The 19,249-nt window shown below is 44.6% G+C and overlaps 1 protein-coding gene across 1 annotated transcript in view; it reads right to left on the bottom strand.

The window, feature by feature from the left end:
- LOC119181305 (hippocampus abundant transcript 1 protein) overlaps nt 1-19,249 on the bottom strand; it is a 33,672-nt gene that overhangs the window by 3,886 nt on the left and 10,537 nt on the right. The window contains exons 4-9 of the mRNA XM_037432512.2: nt 17,709-18,173; nt 16,803-16,916; nt 15,047-15,118; nt 14,188-14,300; nt 6,443-6,540; nt 2,547-2,710 (exon numbers count right to left, since the gene is read on the bottom strand). Of these exons, the coding sequence (XP_037288409.1) occupies nt 2,547-2,710; nt 6,443-6,540; nt 14,188-14,300; nt 15,047-15,118; nt 16,803-16,916; nt 17,709-18,173 (1,026 nt within the window). The remainder of the gene's footprint in view (nt 1-2,546; nt 2,711-6,442; nt 6,541-14,187; nt 14,301-15,046; nt 15,119-16,802; nt 16,917-17,708; nt 18,174-19,249) is intronic.

Raw genomic sequence — 19,249 nt, 5'->3', positions numbered from 1 at the left:
TATTTCCATCTGTTTCCACGTCCAAAGCATTTTTGTGTTATCCAGGACGCAACCACCAGCCTCGCCCACCAGAACTCCTGCGTTAACCAGACTGCTGCCGTTTCCCCTGAAGTCTTTGAATGTTTACGGAACTCCCCTGGAGCACAGAACCAATTGTGAATTTTTGACATTTGTGAATTTTTAACCTCTACTTGTCAACTTTTTCTTGTTCGTAATCAATGCCTTCTTTCCGGGGGAGGGGGAATCGTGTGACGTAGGAAGCGATGGTTGGTAGAGGCAGAGGAAGAAGAAGGGCTTTTAGAATAAACATGACGTATGAGCCAGGCCACGTCACCCAGTCATCGTAGCGTCACATATATATATATATATATTTATCTATGAGAACTAACAGACAGTAATGCCAGGGATAGTATAGGAGATGTTATTAGAAGTAATTGTAATGTAAATGTGAAGAAAGAAAAGCAGACACCAGCAGAATCCGAACCTTCCACGTTCACATAACACGTCTGATGCTCTACCACTGAGCTACGGTGGCGGTCATCTTTTAGTCCACTTTATAGGGTTATATATGTGCATTTAACCATGGGAGCCTCAGTCAGCGCCACTTGTTGCCACTACGGCGAGTGAGGAACACTCTTTCTTGCCTGTTTGGCGTCACATAGCACATGATCTTATTACGAGATAGCAACTGACCATTTATCCCTCACATATCACCTCGAAGTCTGCCAGAACGAGATCAAACAGGCAAGAAAGACTGTCGCCGCAGTGGCAACAGGTGGCTCTGACTGACGCTCCCACGATGAAATGCACATATATACTAGGCTGGTGCAAATATTCAAATGCTTTGAATATTCCAACAAATTGTAGAGTATATTAATTCGCTTATAATCAAATTGATGAAAATTTTGAAATATTTGGAATGAACGAATAGGTGTATATTAAAGCGCATGTAACCACCTGTAAAGGTGGTTTCGCTGCACTGTAAAGGTACAAAGCAGTGTAAAAATCTATCCAAGAAAAATCTGCACAGCCGTGAAGCCCTACTTTAAAGTTGAAGGGGCCCTGCAACACTTCTTGAGCTTGGTCAGAAACCGCTGCCGATTGATAGTTGAGGCTGTCAAGAACACTCGCCAAACATTATGGCCCAGCACGCGGTGTGCAATGCACAATAAATTCTCAAATGGCTCTCTTCTCTGCAAGTCACATGCTCACATGCTCAAAAATGACGTCACATGCTCAAAAATCACTCGTCAAAACCATTGCATCAGCTATGGCTGATTTGAGCATGGCGCGCTCGGTCGTTACTGGGGCCGCCCCGGGAGGCCGCCACTTTCCCACGCATACGTGCGCAATCGCACTGAAAAGCCGCGTAGCCGAAGAAAAAAAAAAGTGCTCAAGGTCACGAGGCGCACGTGACGTATTTTTTTTCCCCTATGCCATCGCTCCCTGCTTAGCTTCCGGCGCTTTTACCGGGACGAGAAGAGAGAATGCAATTTAAGCCTGCCACAAATATTTGCAACTCCGCTCATACTGGACAGATTCTAAAAATCTTTGTGGCGGTGAATTCGTGAGGCAATAAGCTTCTTTAGTGAATCCATTTCATGGCGACTTGAAAAAGTGTTGCAGGTCCTTTTGAAATGAACATATTAACCCCAAATCAATTCATTATTTTATTAAGCTTAAAAGCTTGTTATGGCAGCTAATGTGCTCCAAGTATAACAAATTTTAAAATGTCACTTATTTAACAGGCTATCACTCGCATCCTACCGAAAGTGAAATCCTGCTACTACTCAAAGTTGTTTCGACTTCCTTTGAATGAAAAAAAAAAAGTGGCATTTACATAAAAGCCCTATTTAAATCTTTAATTTTAAATACTGTGCAGGTGGGTTAGTTAACCATGAATATGCCCATTTTTCATTATATGCCATATATACTATTCGAATCAATATTATTCGACCAAGATCATTCTTTGCTTTGAACTTAAAATTCACTATTCGCACAAGCCTAATCTGTACTCCATTAAGTGGACAGAGGGATGACTGCCACTATAGCTCAGTTGTTAGAGCATCGAACCCGTTATGCAAAGGTCGCAGCGTCGGATCCTGCCGGTAGCAAGTTACCTTTTCGTCCACTTTTCTTTCTTCACATTTACATTACAATTACTACTAATAACATCCCCTACACTTTCCCCGGAATTACTGTCTGTTAGCTCTCACTAATAATATTGTGTCTAACAAAGAAAAACAAGCCTTTAAAGTTAGGCTTCCCTTCATTGAATATATATATATATATATATATATATATATATATATATATATATATATATATATATATATAGGCATTACTAACGCAATATCTTACTACTCCTCTGTATTACTTTCTTGCTGTATAGCATTACTAACCAATTGCACATCATTTTCCTTTTAACACTACCCTCTATAATGCCCTTGTACCTTGATGAGCAATAAATAAATAAATAAATCTGGCAATCATGAAACCAATAGAAGAAATGCACATTATTTATCTTCCACGATAACTCCACTCACCCTAAGCTCATTGGGCACCACAGATCCATTAGAAAGGGGTGGGGCGGTCATGGGCGGTGCCTCGTTCAGGTCCACATGGAAGAGGTAGAAGATGAAGCCGAACACGGCTGGCCCCAGACCGTTGCAGAGGCCGCGCATGCCTGTGATCATGCCTTGCACCAGGCCTGCACGCAGACAAACAGCACAATACAACACCAGTCAATGTCGCGAGTGCTGCCTCGCACCCAAGTAACGGCGATTTGAAACGGGTACGACAAGGCACGTCCGTCGGTTGACCGATTCACAGCACAAAGATGATTGTGTCAGCCATCCTTCCATTGTCGCATCAGACAAAGAGGTGCCCCTACTGAAACTGCTGCTTGGGCAAGCTGGTTCATGTATAAGACAGATTTACCAGTGCTAAAAGACTTGAAAAGAGACACACACACACACACAGCACTGAACTCACAATTGATTTTTAACATTCAACGCAAGGCCTTTTTATGGCAACTATCAAAACAGCAAAGCATGTGTGTGTATGTGTGTTTCTATATTATGCAGCGCTGTGTGTGGGTCTCTTTGTAAGTTTCTATGTTTTTGCGCTGGTAAATATGTCCATATCGCCTGAATTCTTGAGACTGCTTTTTCTATTGTTTTCACAATGTACGCTGAGATAGCACCAGAAGTGCCTTGCACAGTTCTGTTTGAACAAAGAGGCTTAGCTTTCCGGTAATAAAAGCAGTTGTTGGAAAGCGGCATTCCCATGTGTATTCTCTGCTTTGTCCCAGTCTTTCTTAGGCGCATCGTAAGCATGAACCGATTCCAACTAGGCCAAATAGCAGTCTATTCTCATACAGTTGATCCTGAATATATCAAAAAATTGGCTGAATCGAACAGCTGCGAAATCCCCTTGAATTTCCCATGCAAAAGTATGCGACCGATGCACCCGTATACCAAACTCTCGCACATCAGGACATCCGCTACATCGAACACTGCAGCACGCCATTCCTTCTTCACACACAGCTGACGAAAAGGCGGTGTTATTCTATCGCGCTGATTTGGCTCATTGTGCAGCGCTTGCGAATGCACCAGTACGTTTGATGCGTGATCTGCAGGCCTTAATGCGCGGGCATGATGTTTCGCAAAAGACCGATTGCTGACGATACCAAACTGAGAATGCGAAGAGACTTGGCAATCTTGTTGCAATGTTCGCATTCCCTTCCTCGTTTGTAAGTGCACAATGGCATGCGAGCCTGAGAAGCCTGGCCTTTTGACATGTGCAACCTCATGATGCATTTTTGGTGTTTTTGGTTTTAAAATACGTGTTTCGGAGGCTACACTTTTTTTAGCTTTTCGCATCAAAGCAGCTGAAAGCAACGGCTGCCAGATACAAAGCCACAAGTGATATCGACATCGCCAACATGTCGGTGGTAACTCTGCATCATGGCTTGGCATTGTCTTTTGCGCCTTGTAGACTGTTGTACTTCTCGCCTCGTTCAAAATAAATCTTCATTGGTAGTTGAACAGAACGTTGACCTGCACGTAGAGATAAAAATTATGACTGGCGCTTGGAGCGACGTCAAGCAAAGTACCGTCATTAACTTTCCTTGCGGGCCAGGTGAACTTTGGGTGCGTCATGACCGCCGACAATGACATACGGTGCCTTTGAATTCTGCGACTTATCAGCATTTCTGGGCCCCATCTCAGATAGTGAGTGACATGACTTCTTCGGAGTAGATGACGACGTAGCTGTTTCCGACTGCATCGATACTGAGATCATGGCCGCCGTAGCCAGCGCTGCGGAGGTGTACCCGTGTGACTATGAAATGCCAACGCCTTCGCTGCCGCGCTAATCAACCTTTTGTTGTGCTTCAAAGCTTGCGTCGGCATCGTCCATCAATCAACGCTGTTGTGGCCAAATGAGTTGAATTCGCTTATTTGAAAAACTTCAATGATATTAAGGATGATCGGAACTTGACGGCACGCAAGAAGCAACACAAGTTTATGCACTATTTTCATGCGAAATTATGCGCGGTAACTTGCAGTTCTCACCTTTTTCTTCATTATACTATGAGTGAATCCTTACGTTCAGCACATTGAGAGATTTCCAAGGCTTGAAATGCATTAATTTAGGCCTTAAATATGTGTATTTTGTATTTTGAACTATCAATATATCGAACTATTTCGCGATCCCCTTCAGGTCCAATATATCCGGAACCGACTGTATTAGTTAATATAATAACTCAATACGACTGTATTAGTTAATAACTCAATATATCAAAATCACTGCACTTCCTGAGAGCAAAAAGGAAAATAAAGAGGCAACACTCCCTTGAACTACCCGCACCAGCTAGCCATGATATCACAGGTTTTCGCAGCATCTTGAAGGGCCAACATGATATTTTGTTGCTAAAAATTACTTTCAGTGCGTTTCGAATGCCACAGTCTTAAACAGCACGTTTCAGAAAATTCCATTAGCCCAACGTGGCTGAAATGCGCAAACAGACTTTGAAATTCATGATGTCCCACTGGCACTAACTTTGTGAAGATTTAGCAATAAATTCAAAAATGAAAATCTGGCCTTAACTTGTTCTTTTAATAAGTAACACATGATTGCAAAATGAATGAACATTGAGTTCTGTAAAAACATTTTATCTGTATATATTGATTTAATGTTCAATTTTTGTTCTGAGCTAGTAATGCTATACTAATACGGTGTTACTAATTTGTATTGTTATCATTTATGTTTATTCTTTATTGCTATATGATATTTTATTGTATGTAACAATTTTTTTCACCTTTTTAAGCTTGCGTATTTATTTTATTTCATTTCTTTTCTTGTGCAGTTGTCGTACTAGAACTATATTGTCGCAGTTCAACGTAAGCAGTTCACCGAGATGTTGAGTCCGAGAACCGACAGCGTGTGTTTTTATGCAGGAGCCAAGAGCAAGAGAGCTAAAACAAAAGCATGTCGTCTTCTTCAGTGTCCCTTTTCACGGTGCTCTTGACGCGCACATCGTCTTCGTTCTCTGTTTCGGGCGTGGCAATATTTAACTCTATGTATAGGAAATTAGGATATTTCTATTTAAATTGTTTTACTTATTGGTTTCCTCGCCAATGCACAGAACCGCTTGTTGTTACTGCCCAGTATCTTATAGTACAGTCTGGTCGTTGGGTCTCGTCAAGCTACTTATGTAGCTTTTAACCCAGCGGAACCATCCAGCATGTTTAATCTGGAAAAAATAAAAATTGAATTGAACTTTCATGTCCAAGGATGCCGTGGCTTTTGAACGATTTTGCGTGACTCGGGAGCCAGGCATGTTGACATTTACAAGAGTAGCACTGGCCTTCAAGTTAACTGCCCAGAGATGAAGTGCATCGGCTTTTATAAATGTGCTATCAAAGATTTCAGCGTTATCACTAATGGCTTTGTAAGCTGTCAAACCAGACAAGTTGCACTATGTTAGCAGTCTTAATGAATGCGTGTTAATCGATCGCAAGCAATCTCAAACGTTGTGGTGCAGTCTATATCGAGTGTTGCTGATTCTCTTTGCGGGTAAAATCTGTATACAGCAGACTCTCTTTAAATGGAACCTGAAGACACTGGGAAAATATGTTCCATTTAATGAGACGAAAAGGGGTGCAGGATACAAGTCCAAAACCAATCATTACAGAGCCAGTTCTATTTAAACAGCAGCTACGGCTAATAGATTTCTGTTCACTGAGAGTCTACTCAGTGAACAGGTGGAAGATATCCAAATAATTTACACAAGGATATATAATAAACACATTTTCAAATCACGTGCAACTTCATCACAACGAAGTTAAACCGCCTATGCCAGGCTGAGGAACGTGACGCAAGTTTCCGGATACGAAATGTTGGTTCGACACATTAGCGCCACAGGCGTGGCACTCACCTTGCTTGTCCGCCTCGGCGTGCGTCGAAACGAAAGAACTGATGGCCGGGTAAGTGATGCTCGCGACGGCAGCTAGGCCACCTGCCGACCACATCATCCTGGGACGAAAAAAACAACACGCCAAACTGAGCGCCCAGTTTCGGATGCACAGCACCGTGGACAGGCAACTTAGGACCTTATGGTGTGCCAGATAGCATGTCACAATAGCTTATGGCAGCGTATATCATAAAAAAGAATTACACAGTGCACAAGAGCAGTACATATATGTCAGCACTCAAATGTATTTTGGCAGAGCTTACCACCAGAGGTGGGCTTGATGAAAAAAGACATTTACTATTTACAGTAATTATGCGACTGTAACACAACCACAATTGATACGTGAGGGGTGGCATTTCAATGAGTCCAGGATCAAAAAATAAATCAAACTTAGACCACTTCCCGCTAAAGAGAACTATGTGCAGATGAGAAGCAGCGGGCGCCAACGCATGCACTAGCAATGGTGTTGACGCTGGCGCTCATCGCAGCGTTGCGCAAGAGAGAAACAAGGGGAGGTGCAAAGCACGCAGTGATAGACCGGTGTTCCCTACTGGAATATGCCAATGGTTGCTAATGGGCAGTGAGAGGTGGAAGACACCGATTGGACACAGAGACACGCATTCCACTTTTAGTTGACGCGCACGCTGAAAATTTTTATTGCTCGACAACGCACAGGAGAAATCCCCTACCCACACTACCTTGGAAGTCAAGATCCAGTGCCTACATATGAACAGTTGTGCAAGATCCAGTGCCTACAGTGAACAGTTGTGCAGCCTGAGCAGTCAGTTTTTTCAATCAAGAAACTCCCAAGCAGCGCTGCCTGCATAGGCATTGCGAAGCAAGAGAGAGGGAAGTGTGGGAGTGGAGAGAGGGGGGAGGGGACACACATGAACAGTATGGGTGATCATGCCGCACACCGGATTGAGCTCGACCATAAGATGCTTCACATCTAAAAATAAAAGAATTGTACACACCATTGCACTATCTAAGACAACTTGAATTTCGGTATTTGATTGTAATGCGAGGGTCCCCTTCAGGTAACAAAAATTTGGGGACAAAAAATTGCATTACATTTGAATAACTACGGCATGTCCCTTGCCTTGACTGTATGATGTATGTTGATCATCCGATTGCATGTGTTGTGGTGACTACGCAAAATCAATGCCGCCATCTCATTTCTACTCAGATTCAGTTCACAGTACACCATAGTGTACGCACGGCCGGTCATATTGTCAGCTATGTTGCTTTTTGAGTGTGTCGTGCAAGTGTGGCAAGTTGTGCAATATGGCTGCGTTTATATTCTAAGAGAACTTCTTTACCCATTAAAAGAATTTATTAACGAATGCACGCATGTTGCCCACACGTTTTAATATGTTTTTATTTCTCCCAAAGCCACGGCTCAGAAGGGCTAGGATCATGGTCATCATTTCAATATTACATTTGTTTTCATTGTGTGTCAGCAAGCAGATAAAATGACATTATATTTGCCGTGTGACAGGGGTATAAGTCGCATACAATGCACAATTCAGTCAACGTCAGTATAACAATCGATGTAACAAACTATGGGTATGTCAAAGTAAATTAAGATTGTCTCACTGACATTAAAGATATATGCACTTATATCGAGTATCAGATATGTGGCAAAAATACATATGTGTCCGTTTTGAGGTAGTTTGAAAGGTGTTGTTACATTACACCACTTACCTATGTGACCGACCTATTGACTACTCCCATGAGGCAGACCGCCAGCGTCTGTCTTGGGATACATAGAAAACTAATAAGTCCCTTAATTCAATTAAATAACTTCAGTCAAGTGCTGAAGGCTGCATTCAACAAATGTCCTTCATGCGTGTACGAAATATGCCTCTTTATTCCTTCAAAAAACGTCTACCACCCTAAATTTATATGCAATATTGCATGACAGGTTAGCCGAGTGTTAGTGTGAACTTGTGATATGGTGAATTCCAGTATGTGAAACTGTAATTAATTTGGGGTTTTGTTTAAATTACTTTGGCTTCGTGCTTTATTGCACCAAATTCAGCAATCCTTTCTCTATTCAACCAACAAAAGTCCACTTAGCTCAGAGGGCACATATTGAGTTTTTTTAACAACGACAAGATGTCAAGTCAAATCAAGAAAGTTTTCTCAATAGCTGTCCACACTTATGCCCATACTCACAAATCAATCCAACCCTTGTCTCATTTTCTTTATCCTTTTGTGTAGGCTTGTGCAAACAGTGAATTTTAGGAGAGAAGCAAATAGTGATTTTGGTAGCATATTTTATAATCGAATAACCTACATATTTCATAACACAAAGAACAAAGGGCACATTTATCATGACCCAACTAACCTGCACAATGTTTTTATCAAAACTGAAACAAGCCTGCGCAAGTGCCATTCTTTTTGCTTCAAAGAAAGTGTAAACCAACTTTGAATAGTAGCCGGACTTGACTTTAGGTAGAATGCAAGTGATAACCTGTAAAATATTTTATGTTTTAAAACTAAGTATACTTGGGGCATATAAACCTGTAGAACAAGCTTTTAAACTTAAAAAATGATGAATCGATGTGAGGGTAACATGTTCATTTAACCTTGATGTCGAGCTTCGCGACAGTGCGAATTTCTTTTGAATAATTAGAATGCAAGTGATAACCAGTAAGATATGTTACGTTTTAAAACTAAATATACTCAGAGCATATTAACCTGTAGAAAAAGATTTTAAACTTAAAAAATGATAAATCGATGTGAGGGTAACATGCTCATTTAACCTTGATGTTGGGCTTTGCAACAGTGCATATTTCTTTTGAATGGATGTTTTGATGGCTTAACATTTCTTTAATACAGCGAAACTACCTTTACAGAAGGTAACATTAGGGCTAGAATGCACTTGAATAGGTGTTTTCATGACTTAGCACTTCTCTACTACAATAAAACAACCTGTACAGCGGGTTACATGCGGCCTAATATACATCTATTTGTTGATTTCGAATACATCAAAATTTTCAGTTATTTAAATTTGAATCAATGTGAATTCAAATACAATGATATTCGTTCGAATATATTCGCACAAGCCTAGTTTGGTGCAATTAGCGCGCAAAAAGAGCACGAAAGCGGTAAGCATGGTAAAAGATGATAAAAGAGAGATAAGAATGATCTTTGATAGTACTGGTGCAATCTGTGGATGAAGCATGTCAAGGGCACAAACACTACAAGAAAGATGAGAGATCATGATAAGGTTTGCTAGTGAAAGCAGTCCTAATACACCTAAAACCATTTCATTATGCTTCCTCGTTCTTTATTCCTGACACAGCAGATAAATACAGTCGGGCCCACATATACCGGCCCCACTTAAAACGAACTTTCGCTTAAAACAAACGATATCCGCGTGACCTTGAAAATATACATTGGTTCAATGGCACAAAATTGCACTTACAACAAACGGCTCCGAGCGCCGCTGATCGGTTACAGCGAACGGAGTCAGCGGTCTGCCAACTTCCCGGGAAACCGATTTCGAACACCAATCAAGCATCGGCGAGGTGCCCATGCATTCTTATTGTTAAACGCCGACCCTGCCTCCGGAACCCTCTAGTTGCCGCTCTCCCCAACCCACGGAGGAAGGAAAGCTGTGTCCTCCCTCCATGCCCCGTCTGCTTTTTGTTACGCAACCCTCCGTCCCTTGTCCGCCCGCTACTCTGAGCCCCGCATCGCCAAACGAGGCCCGTGTTTTCACACTACCACTGATCTTTCGAAGACCGGTCCGCCATCTACCCCGTTTTTGATCCCTGGTACTGACGTTCAGTTGGCATGGCCGGCCTGGAGTGACCAGACCATTTGCCAACATCGTCTGCCACTGACTATATCCGATAGTCTGCGTCTAGTGCACGTGCATTCGCTACCCCACCGATTCTGATAATTCGCGATTCGTTTCGTGTTTAGGACTTGCTCTCGCTCACTTCACACTCATATCAGCATGCCTTCCGCACGTGCGGAAGTGCGAAAACGGCAGCTAATTTGCACGGAATGAATCGCGAAATATCGAAGTTCGTGAGGCCACGCAAACCCGCCGGCGCAACAAAACGATTTTTTGACCACGGCCACTGATTCTTCGAACACCGCCGCGTGCACCGATCCAGGCAGCCATGCTTTGACTTCTTCACACGCAGGCACTCTTTCCAAGTTTCTCTACGTACGAGTTTCGCGGACCTTTCAAGCAAGCTACCCCACCTGCCTCCTTCCCACGTGTTTTGGTTTTCAAGGTCGCCCTCCCGCATCCTCCCCTCTCTTTATCGCAACTTCTTGCCCTTCTCTCGCAAGCCTGCTCTCCTCTCTTGATCACAACCCCTTCGCCCGTCTCCACAACTCCGCGACGCCCGCCATGCTGGCTCGAATTAGTTTCGTTTTCGAACCCAGAGCTTTCCACGCATTCTGGCCCGTGTGTCACGTGTGCGCGTCTTGCTCGCTCTTGGTGTGCGTGTGTGGTCATGATGGCCGACGGGAGGACTAGCACGCTTTTTCCTGCCGCTCAACAAAACGTCGAAAGTGTGATCGCTTGACTTGAGGGTAATCCGCATACTAAGTGCCGCATTGCGGAGTGCTTGCTCAGCTGTTGACCACCTGGCAGCCACTTGCCACTTCGGGCAACCCGGTATTCAGCTGCGGAGATGGTGAATATTTCGTGGGCGGCGGTGACAGCTACATGCGCATGAAACTGTTTTCGCTCGCCGACGTCGGGCCTGATGCCTAGCATGATGCTTCCGAACTGCGGCAGCGATTTGTGGCAGCGCGTCGTCGACTTTGACCTGGGAGAGCGGATTAGACATCTGTTGCGATGGTTTAATTACGGCCGATGATTACCGTAATTACTCGAATCTAACGCGCACCTTTTTTCCGGTTAAGCGAGTTCATAAATCGCATGCGCGTTAGAATCAAGTACGAAAAAAAAAATTAATACGGTCGTTCTATTGCCATCGGCATTCCGAAATGGCCGCCCCCTATGTGCGTCGGCATGGCGCGTCGGCCATTTCTGCCTATGTGTTTCTCATGTGCGGCACTTCGTACGTGTGCTGAGGAGTTCGTCATCTTGGTGCGCATTAGCATCGACAGGGTGGAAAGGCCGAATCCAAAAACTCGACGAGTGCACCACCGTGTCGCTTTTAAAAGAAAAGCCATCGCGTGTGCCGAAACAGACGTAAAGCGGGCTGCATCGCGGTCGTTTGGAGTTCCCGAAACGTGCGTTCGGGACTGGCGGAAACAAAAGCAGAAGATTGTCGACAGCAAAGCTTCACGCAAAGGCTTCAGTGGACCACAGCAAGGTCGGTTTCCACAAATTAAAGAGCTGCTCGGCGAGTATGTGCTTGGGCAGCGAGCGGCACGGCGGCCCGTGACGACAGAACTGCTCCAAGTGCGGGCTATGCAGTTAGCCTTAGAATAGAAAAAGGGCTAATGCGGAGCCAGTTTAAAGCGAGCAGGGGCTGGCTAACTAACTTTATGAAGAGGAAAAGCTTTTCCCTTCGAAGGCGACCAGGCATATGCGAAAAGTTTTGCGGAGGAGTACGATGAAAAGCTTCACAGTTTTCAGAGGTTCGTCCTAAACTTGCGGCACAACAACAGCTACCTGCTTGGGCAAATCGGGAATGCTGATCAGACGCCTCTTTACTTCGACATACCTGGCACAACTGTCGAGAAGAAGGGGGTGAAGCAAGTTCGCGTGCTGACATCGGTCCACCGTAAAACTACAGTGACGGCAATGCTCTGTTACACGTCAGATGGGGAAAAGCTTTGTCGTACCTCATATTTAAATGGAAGACGCTCTTGAAAGGAGTCATTTTTTCGAGCGGTGTGGTCGTGCAGGCCAGCGAGAAAAATGGGTGCGCGTTGCAATCAATGTCTTACGTTTTTTTTTTTCGTCGTGGAAATCGGGTGCGCGTTACAATCGAGGGCGCGGTAGAATCGAGTAAATACGGTATGCCGGCACTGCAGAACCGTGCACGGATTGGGGCATTGTGAATGAAGTACGTGGCGAGAGCGATTTGGAGGAATCGGATTGCGAGAACAACGAAACTTTGGAGCCAGTGCTTCATGCAGCTTATGCCACGGGCCTCGGCGAGTGAGCATCCTGCCGTTTTCAATGAACTCGAGACTGCCCTTATCGCTTCTGCTCTTTGAAACACGTGCATCACGGACTTTTCGGAACAAAGTTTGTGTTTTCACTCGAAACTTTTTTTAAAAGCTGTGTTTCATTTACTACGAACTTCGGGATACAGAGAACGGATGCCGTATCATGCTCAGGTTCCTTATAAGCGGGCTCGACTGTACGCTACCTGTTCACCATTTTCAAGCTGCCCGAAAAAAGATAATTGTTAGAAATGCCGTAGCCGAGGGCTTCGGAAATTTCAACCACTCGTGGTTCTTCAACGTGTGCCTCAATCTAAGCGCTCACATCTCCAGCATATTGCTTTCACAAAAATGTGCCAGGATTCGATCCCGTGATCTGCAGGTCAATCTCCCCAAAACTTAATGTGCTCAGTTGCCTACCAAAGTATTCAGGGAGGTTTAATTGGTGCTAATGAGTTTTCAATTATGGAACATTGTATTGAAACTATCTTCCCATTCATTTCAATGCAACAGGTGTAAGGTCTGGCGTTGCAGGCCACGGGAGCGAGTCTTCTCGGTCTCAAAAGGGCACGCTTCCCAAAAAGCCTATTCTCGGGAGACGATAATCTCGGCGTAAGCGCGCCCCTTCTGGCAAGAATACCGCGGTCAGTCGCCGCTTCTAGCAACCAGCTAAATGGTCCCCGGACTGCGGATTGCCGGCGGGTGACGGGAGGACAGTGCATAGCCACCCATCCGTCAGGAGTAGAGTCCGCGGGACGGCTGTCATGCTGGACAGCGTAGTCATCTCGCGGTAATGCAGGAGGCCCGCAGCCGAACGGCGCCACCATTGTGTGCGTTCGCACAGTTCGCGGAACGTTGGGTGCAGGCCGGTCCTTTCGTCTCTCTCTTTCCGACCGAGCAGTCGAGTGCGGGAAGAAGAGAGCGAGAGGAGGGGACGGCAGCAAGTGTGTTGTCGGTCCAATAAACGGACTAAATTGCTTTGGTTGGCCGTGAGGAGAATCGGGAGGGGCAACCGAGGTATTAAAACCTGGCTTCCGAGTCCTCGCGGGGGGGTCTGGTCGCAACAAAGAGTGCTCTACACTATCGGCTCTGCCGAGGCAGCATGCGACGGTTCCGACGGTGAAGTCTTGTAAATATGTACATAAGTTTCTGTATATAAAGTCGAGTTGTTGTAACGGTTGAAATGTGCTGGCCCCCATCCCCGAACAAGCAGCAGCAGCGACGATAAAACAGGACGGACACCGAGAAGCAACCAACCTTCCACTCCCTTCTGTAGCAACAGCCGCTACGCAGCTGGGAGAGCTCTGCTCAAGGGAACAGAGGGAGTGGGTAGAAGGTTGAGTTTTACTACAGGATTATTAAAAATTAGGATATATGCCCCTATATTATTACACTTTTTAAGGCTGCCCTGATACCTCAGCCCTGGCACGTCAATGCAAGGAGTGAAAATTTTTTTTTTTTCTTTTGTGGAGCCATTGTTGCTAACTAATGGCTCATGAAGCTTTCTTGGTAAAGGTGCCAACGAATTGCTCTCTAAACAACATTGCGAAAAATACTCTACAAATCAGGGTACACCCAGAGTTTGATACACTCACCAGCGTTGCGAGCCGAATCCATACCACACCAGCTGCAGCATCTCAAAGAGCAGTCCCACCATGATCGTGTGCTTGCTGCCCACCGTCTTCATCAGCAGCGTCAGCACCATAGTCTGCGCATGCGGGAAGAACGTCACGAAAACATCAGGAGCGGCCACACTGATTTCTCGGCACCAAAAGCCCACTATCGTAGGGTCGGGGTGCCATGTCAGGGTCTTTCCACTAATCTAAACGGGGGAAGGGGGGGGGGACTTTTAACTTTGATTACTTCTTAGCCTGCAACACATAAAAGGAAGCTCCCACAGCTCAGTTGAAGTGACAAATTTAACATCAAAGCTAACATTCTTTGGAAAGAACTTGGCAGTAGATCCGGTTTATATTGTTGTAAAAGCAGAAAAACACAAAAGGTGAAATCCACATTTCTCTGCTAATAAACTCTGCATCTTATTTAAGTAGGTTCTATTTTATTTTAGCATAAAAACGAAAAGGGGAGTCTTCACAGGCATCACATTTAGAGCATTGTTCATGTCTTTCATGAAGAAATAAATGGCGAGAAGGTAGCACCTTCAGCAAGCGCTGTGAAGGCCACAAAGGGAACCCTCTTCCATCTTCAAACTCCGAAAGGTTTAGAGGCCCTTCGAACTAGCAGTTCTTTTAAACCTGGGCAGAACACCAAACATCCTGATACTCCAAAACACTGCAAATTCTCGGTGCATTGAAGGCAGTTGAACTCTTAGGATCTTATGACATTACAGAACAGTTAGATGAATCATTAACTAGAATGTCGTGCTAATCTGAAACAACCAGCCAGCCATTTTGAAGAGGAAGCTAGTCGGGAGACCTGGCAGTAGAAACCCACCTGCGCAATGACGGAGAGGAGGCCGACGACGGCGATGAACAGGGCAACTTCCTCGGCCGAAAATCCCATCAGCTGTTAATGAGGAAAGGGGGACACCAATTGTAAGCAGGAAGAAAGGACAGGCACCACCCGATGGCAAGAAAAGCGAAGTGGTCAAGTTGTCATGTGACATTGTGACTAGCCAAAATGTTTTCTTAGGCTGGTTGGTTTTATGACTTCTAGGAAAAATCGTATGGCTAAACGACACAAGGACAGACAGGTACAAAAGATGAGTGCTATAAACTGTAACTTCTATCCATTGTCACTGCTGCAACTTCTGCTGTAACTTCTATCCGTCGTTTATTGAAGAAACTGCAGTTGGAAGTTAGTACCAGTCCTGAATATCAGTCTGTCCTTCTGTCGTTTTGCCTTACGATTTTTTTGTTCAGAAGCCAGTACGACGTGACATCATTACATGCCATCATCCCAATGTAATGTGATGTGGATGTCCCAACAGCTACAGACATATGCATTCACTCGTGCAATGAACCCACCTTCTTTTCAAAAATGTTGATGCCAATTTGGGGGGAGGGTTCATTAAGCAGGAGAAAAAAAATCATGGGAGTTATGACAGCAAAAATATCGCATGTCGGTATTAAGAAGATCGCTGTCCAATTAATACAGAGACTCTATTCGAGAACTTCGCTCTGCACAAGAAAAACTGTCTGTTTTGGCCTGCAAAATGCGCGATAATTGTTTTTTTTTTTTGTAGCCCGAAGCTGTTTTCTCCCGTAATGAACACGTACAGTGTGTCATTCAGCCGCTTGGTTCCATGCTCTGGCACATTCTCGACCAACTTTAAGTTCAAAAGCGGTTGATTGTGCCCTGTGCAGCAGATGTCCAACGACGTTCACTACCATAAACCCAACATCAAAAATGCAGCGTCAGATGGCGGCGCATGCATGTTATGGCCTTGCGGGTGAACCGCGCAGAAGCACTTTTTTTTTGCTTTGTTTTCATGCTGTTGTGCTTGCGTAGCGCCATAAGCAAACAGGTTTTTTCAACATTTGACAGATGGCGCTCTGCCACAAATGGCAAGACTTTAAAGTTTTAATCGGTGTCGTGTGCGCTCGTGCTGCTCGCAACTGTTTAGCATGGTTCTTAAACTATGTTCTTACTTTTACTGAGTCGTTATTTCGTGATATAATGGTGTGATTTAACATTGTTTCGGTCGTCCACAGCACTTGCTTTTTCATCGAAAGAAAATGAACAGGCACAAGAAAAGGCTGATTTCTTTTTTTCCAAGGACCAAGGTGGGGGGTGGGTGCGAGTAAATACAGTATATATTTTTCACATTCAGACCCCCCCAGCTGTTAAATTCAGTGCATGTAAGCCGACTTAAGTGCACTTGAACTTCTCTCATTTTCACTGTTTCACCTAAATTATTTTACTGCATTAATTGCTCCATCAAATTTATTCACACAACTTTCATACCATTCCTTGCCGCCGGGTGATTTCAATGACAGCTGTGCATCATCTGGCCATAATTTTTATGCAGTAGCACGCAAGTTTCTAATTGCTACATCAGACCAATAACTAGCCCTGTTTTTAACGTTAAAATGCAAAAAAACAGTGAGAAGATAGGCCTCTCTGCTGCCTTTGCACAGCCATATTAGGCCTAATTAGCAGAAAATGACTGCAATAGCTTCCAAAAGTGCACCACATACTACATATGCACAACTGTTATTCACAAATTAATGGTAATTAAAGGACTGACCAGGCGCAGGTAGACAAAGAAACAGGAGTACTGGCCAGCCTCGGGCAGGTACGACAGGAAGACGGTGACGCACAGCATCAGGATCATCGGGTCCTTGCCCACCTTGCGCAGTGCCTGCATCAAGACGTAATGAATGGGCGCTCACATTTTTCAAGCACTAAATGGTCATTGATTGATTGATTGATATGTGGGGTTTAACATCCCAAAACCACCATATGATTATGAAAGACACTGCAGTGAAGGGCTCTATAAATTTCGATCACATGGGGTTCTCTAACGTGCACCAAAATCTGAGCGCACGGGCCTACAGCATTTTCGCCTCCATTGAAAATGCAGCCGCCGCAGTTGGGATTCGATCCCGTGACCTGCGGGTCAGTAGCCGAGTACCCCAGCCATTAGACCACACGCGGCAGACCCTAAATGGTCGTTCACACTGACGATTCGTAATGGTTGGGCATCGTAGTTCGTCGAAAGTGGTCGCTTTTGTCGCAAGGTGACCAGTTTAGATGGCTGCTTGGTGCACGATTTTACAGTCGTGCAACGGAATCGACAAGCCTTGTGAACCCATCAGATGCAGAAAAGCGGGACGTCAGCTTCGATTTAGCAAGACGGTGGTGGCGTGAGGAGACGCGAACCTTACTGAATGTGAGGCACTTTGTGCGGAGATGTCTGAACCATGCTTGTCAGTGTGAACATCGATTGCCATAAGTCAACTCGTGGTTGCTAATCACAACCGGTCACTCTACACATCTTTGTCAAAATGCACTTCATTGGTTCCTGAAGGTTCCGTTGAACAAAATTCTACTGTAAGTAAAGCAACTGCACATGCGAGGAACCAGAATAAGCAGTACAAAGAGATCTGCCAGCGCATTCAAAGCGGATCGGTGCAAAGAGCACTACACCCACCGAGAAAGGGTCGGCCTGTTCCCAAGAGATCGGCGAACTCCACGAGCCCACAGGCCTGAGCTTCTCGGGCAGACTCTCGGGCACCGCGACCAGTATGAAGAGCACGTCCAACAGAGCGATGGCCGATGCCAGAGCGGCCACGAGGGCGTCCGAGTACTGGCGAGCCAGGTAGGCGCCCAGCGCGGGACTCGTCACAAGGCTGGCGGCAAAGGTGGCCGAGACGAGACCGTACGCCGCGCTGCGGTCCTGCTCGTCCGTCACGTCGGCCACGTAGGCAAACACCACAGAGAAGGTGACCGCAAACACGCCTGACATGGAGATCATGGCGAAGTACCACCAGGTGTTGATGCGCATCAGCGGGATTGGAGCGCACGTGAAGAACACGGTGACCAGCAGGAAGAACTTGCGGCCCCAGACGTCTGACAGGGCTCCCACCAGGGGAGCGCTCAGGAAGGAGAGGAAGCCCTGAGAGCATGGGCGAGAGTGGTGGCACAAGGCCAGTTAACCCTTTGACAGGTGACCTATGAAGAACTGTTGGTGAATGTGCCAGGTTTACACATAATGCATCAAGGAACTCAATATTATATAGCAACAAAATGACATAATGACTTATGTCTTAGGGTAACTAATCTTATTTACACCATAATTACACCATAACACAATTCATACATTAATTAGTGTTAATTACACCAGGGGTAATTATATCATTATTGAGTTTATATTTCACACTAAGTAGTCTTAATTATTTGTAATTAAGTATCACTGCATCCTGAAGTCTAAGTTCTGTTTTCACATAAACAGAATCAAATCTCAGGGCAGAAGTTTAGTGAAATTTCATTTTTGCTGATGTTCATTTTAACCAAAGAAAAACCATACCTTTGAGCTGGCTTGTGGAAAGCGGTGCACATTTAACCACTCGCCATACATGTTAGTGCCGTCAGCAAAACAATCACATGTAGCAATACAATTCAAAATTAATTTTAACGAAGATACCTTTATTGCCCAGGAGGTTAAATTCATTCAAACCTCAATTCATCTGGCTCTTCCTTGGCCACTAACAAACACAAATAGCAAAACACAACAAGGTCTGCACACAGGCAACGTGTTGCTATTATAGCACGGTTTAATTTAGTCTGCATGCAGATTCAGATACACTCAGACCTCAATGTAACGAAAATGGATATAACGAAATATTGGTTATAATGAAGTTAATGAAGAGTACTCTTGCGATAGACATAGTGCTAGGAATATACCTTTGTAACAAAATTTCGGTTTAACAAACTTATTCTCGTCTAAAATCCAACTTCGTTGTAACAAAGTTTGTGTGTAGTGAACAAACCCCATCGAAACACTCCCTTCTAGCCTGGCGACGTGAACACACTACATACAGTTCGTAAAGTAAATCAGTGGCTGAAGTTATAACGCCCTTTCTTTTTAATTGATGAGCATGCACTAAATTTTTGTTTTATCATGATTAATGAGTTCAATGAGCTTTATTGTTCTCCCCAGCAATGATAAAAATGGATGAAGAAAAGTGGTGC

This window comes from Rhipicephalus microplus, chromosome 10 (genome assembly GCF_043290135.1).
Source record: "Rhipicephalus microplus isolate Deutch F79 chromosome 10, USDA_Rmic, whole genome shotgun sequence".
Taxonomy (NCBI): domain Eukaryota; kingdom Metazoa; phylum Arthropoda; class Arachnida; order Ixodida; family Ixodidae; genus Rhipicephalus; species Rhipicephalus microplus.
This window is presented reverse-complemented; position numbering and strand designations above follow the sequence as displayed.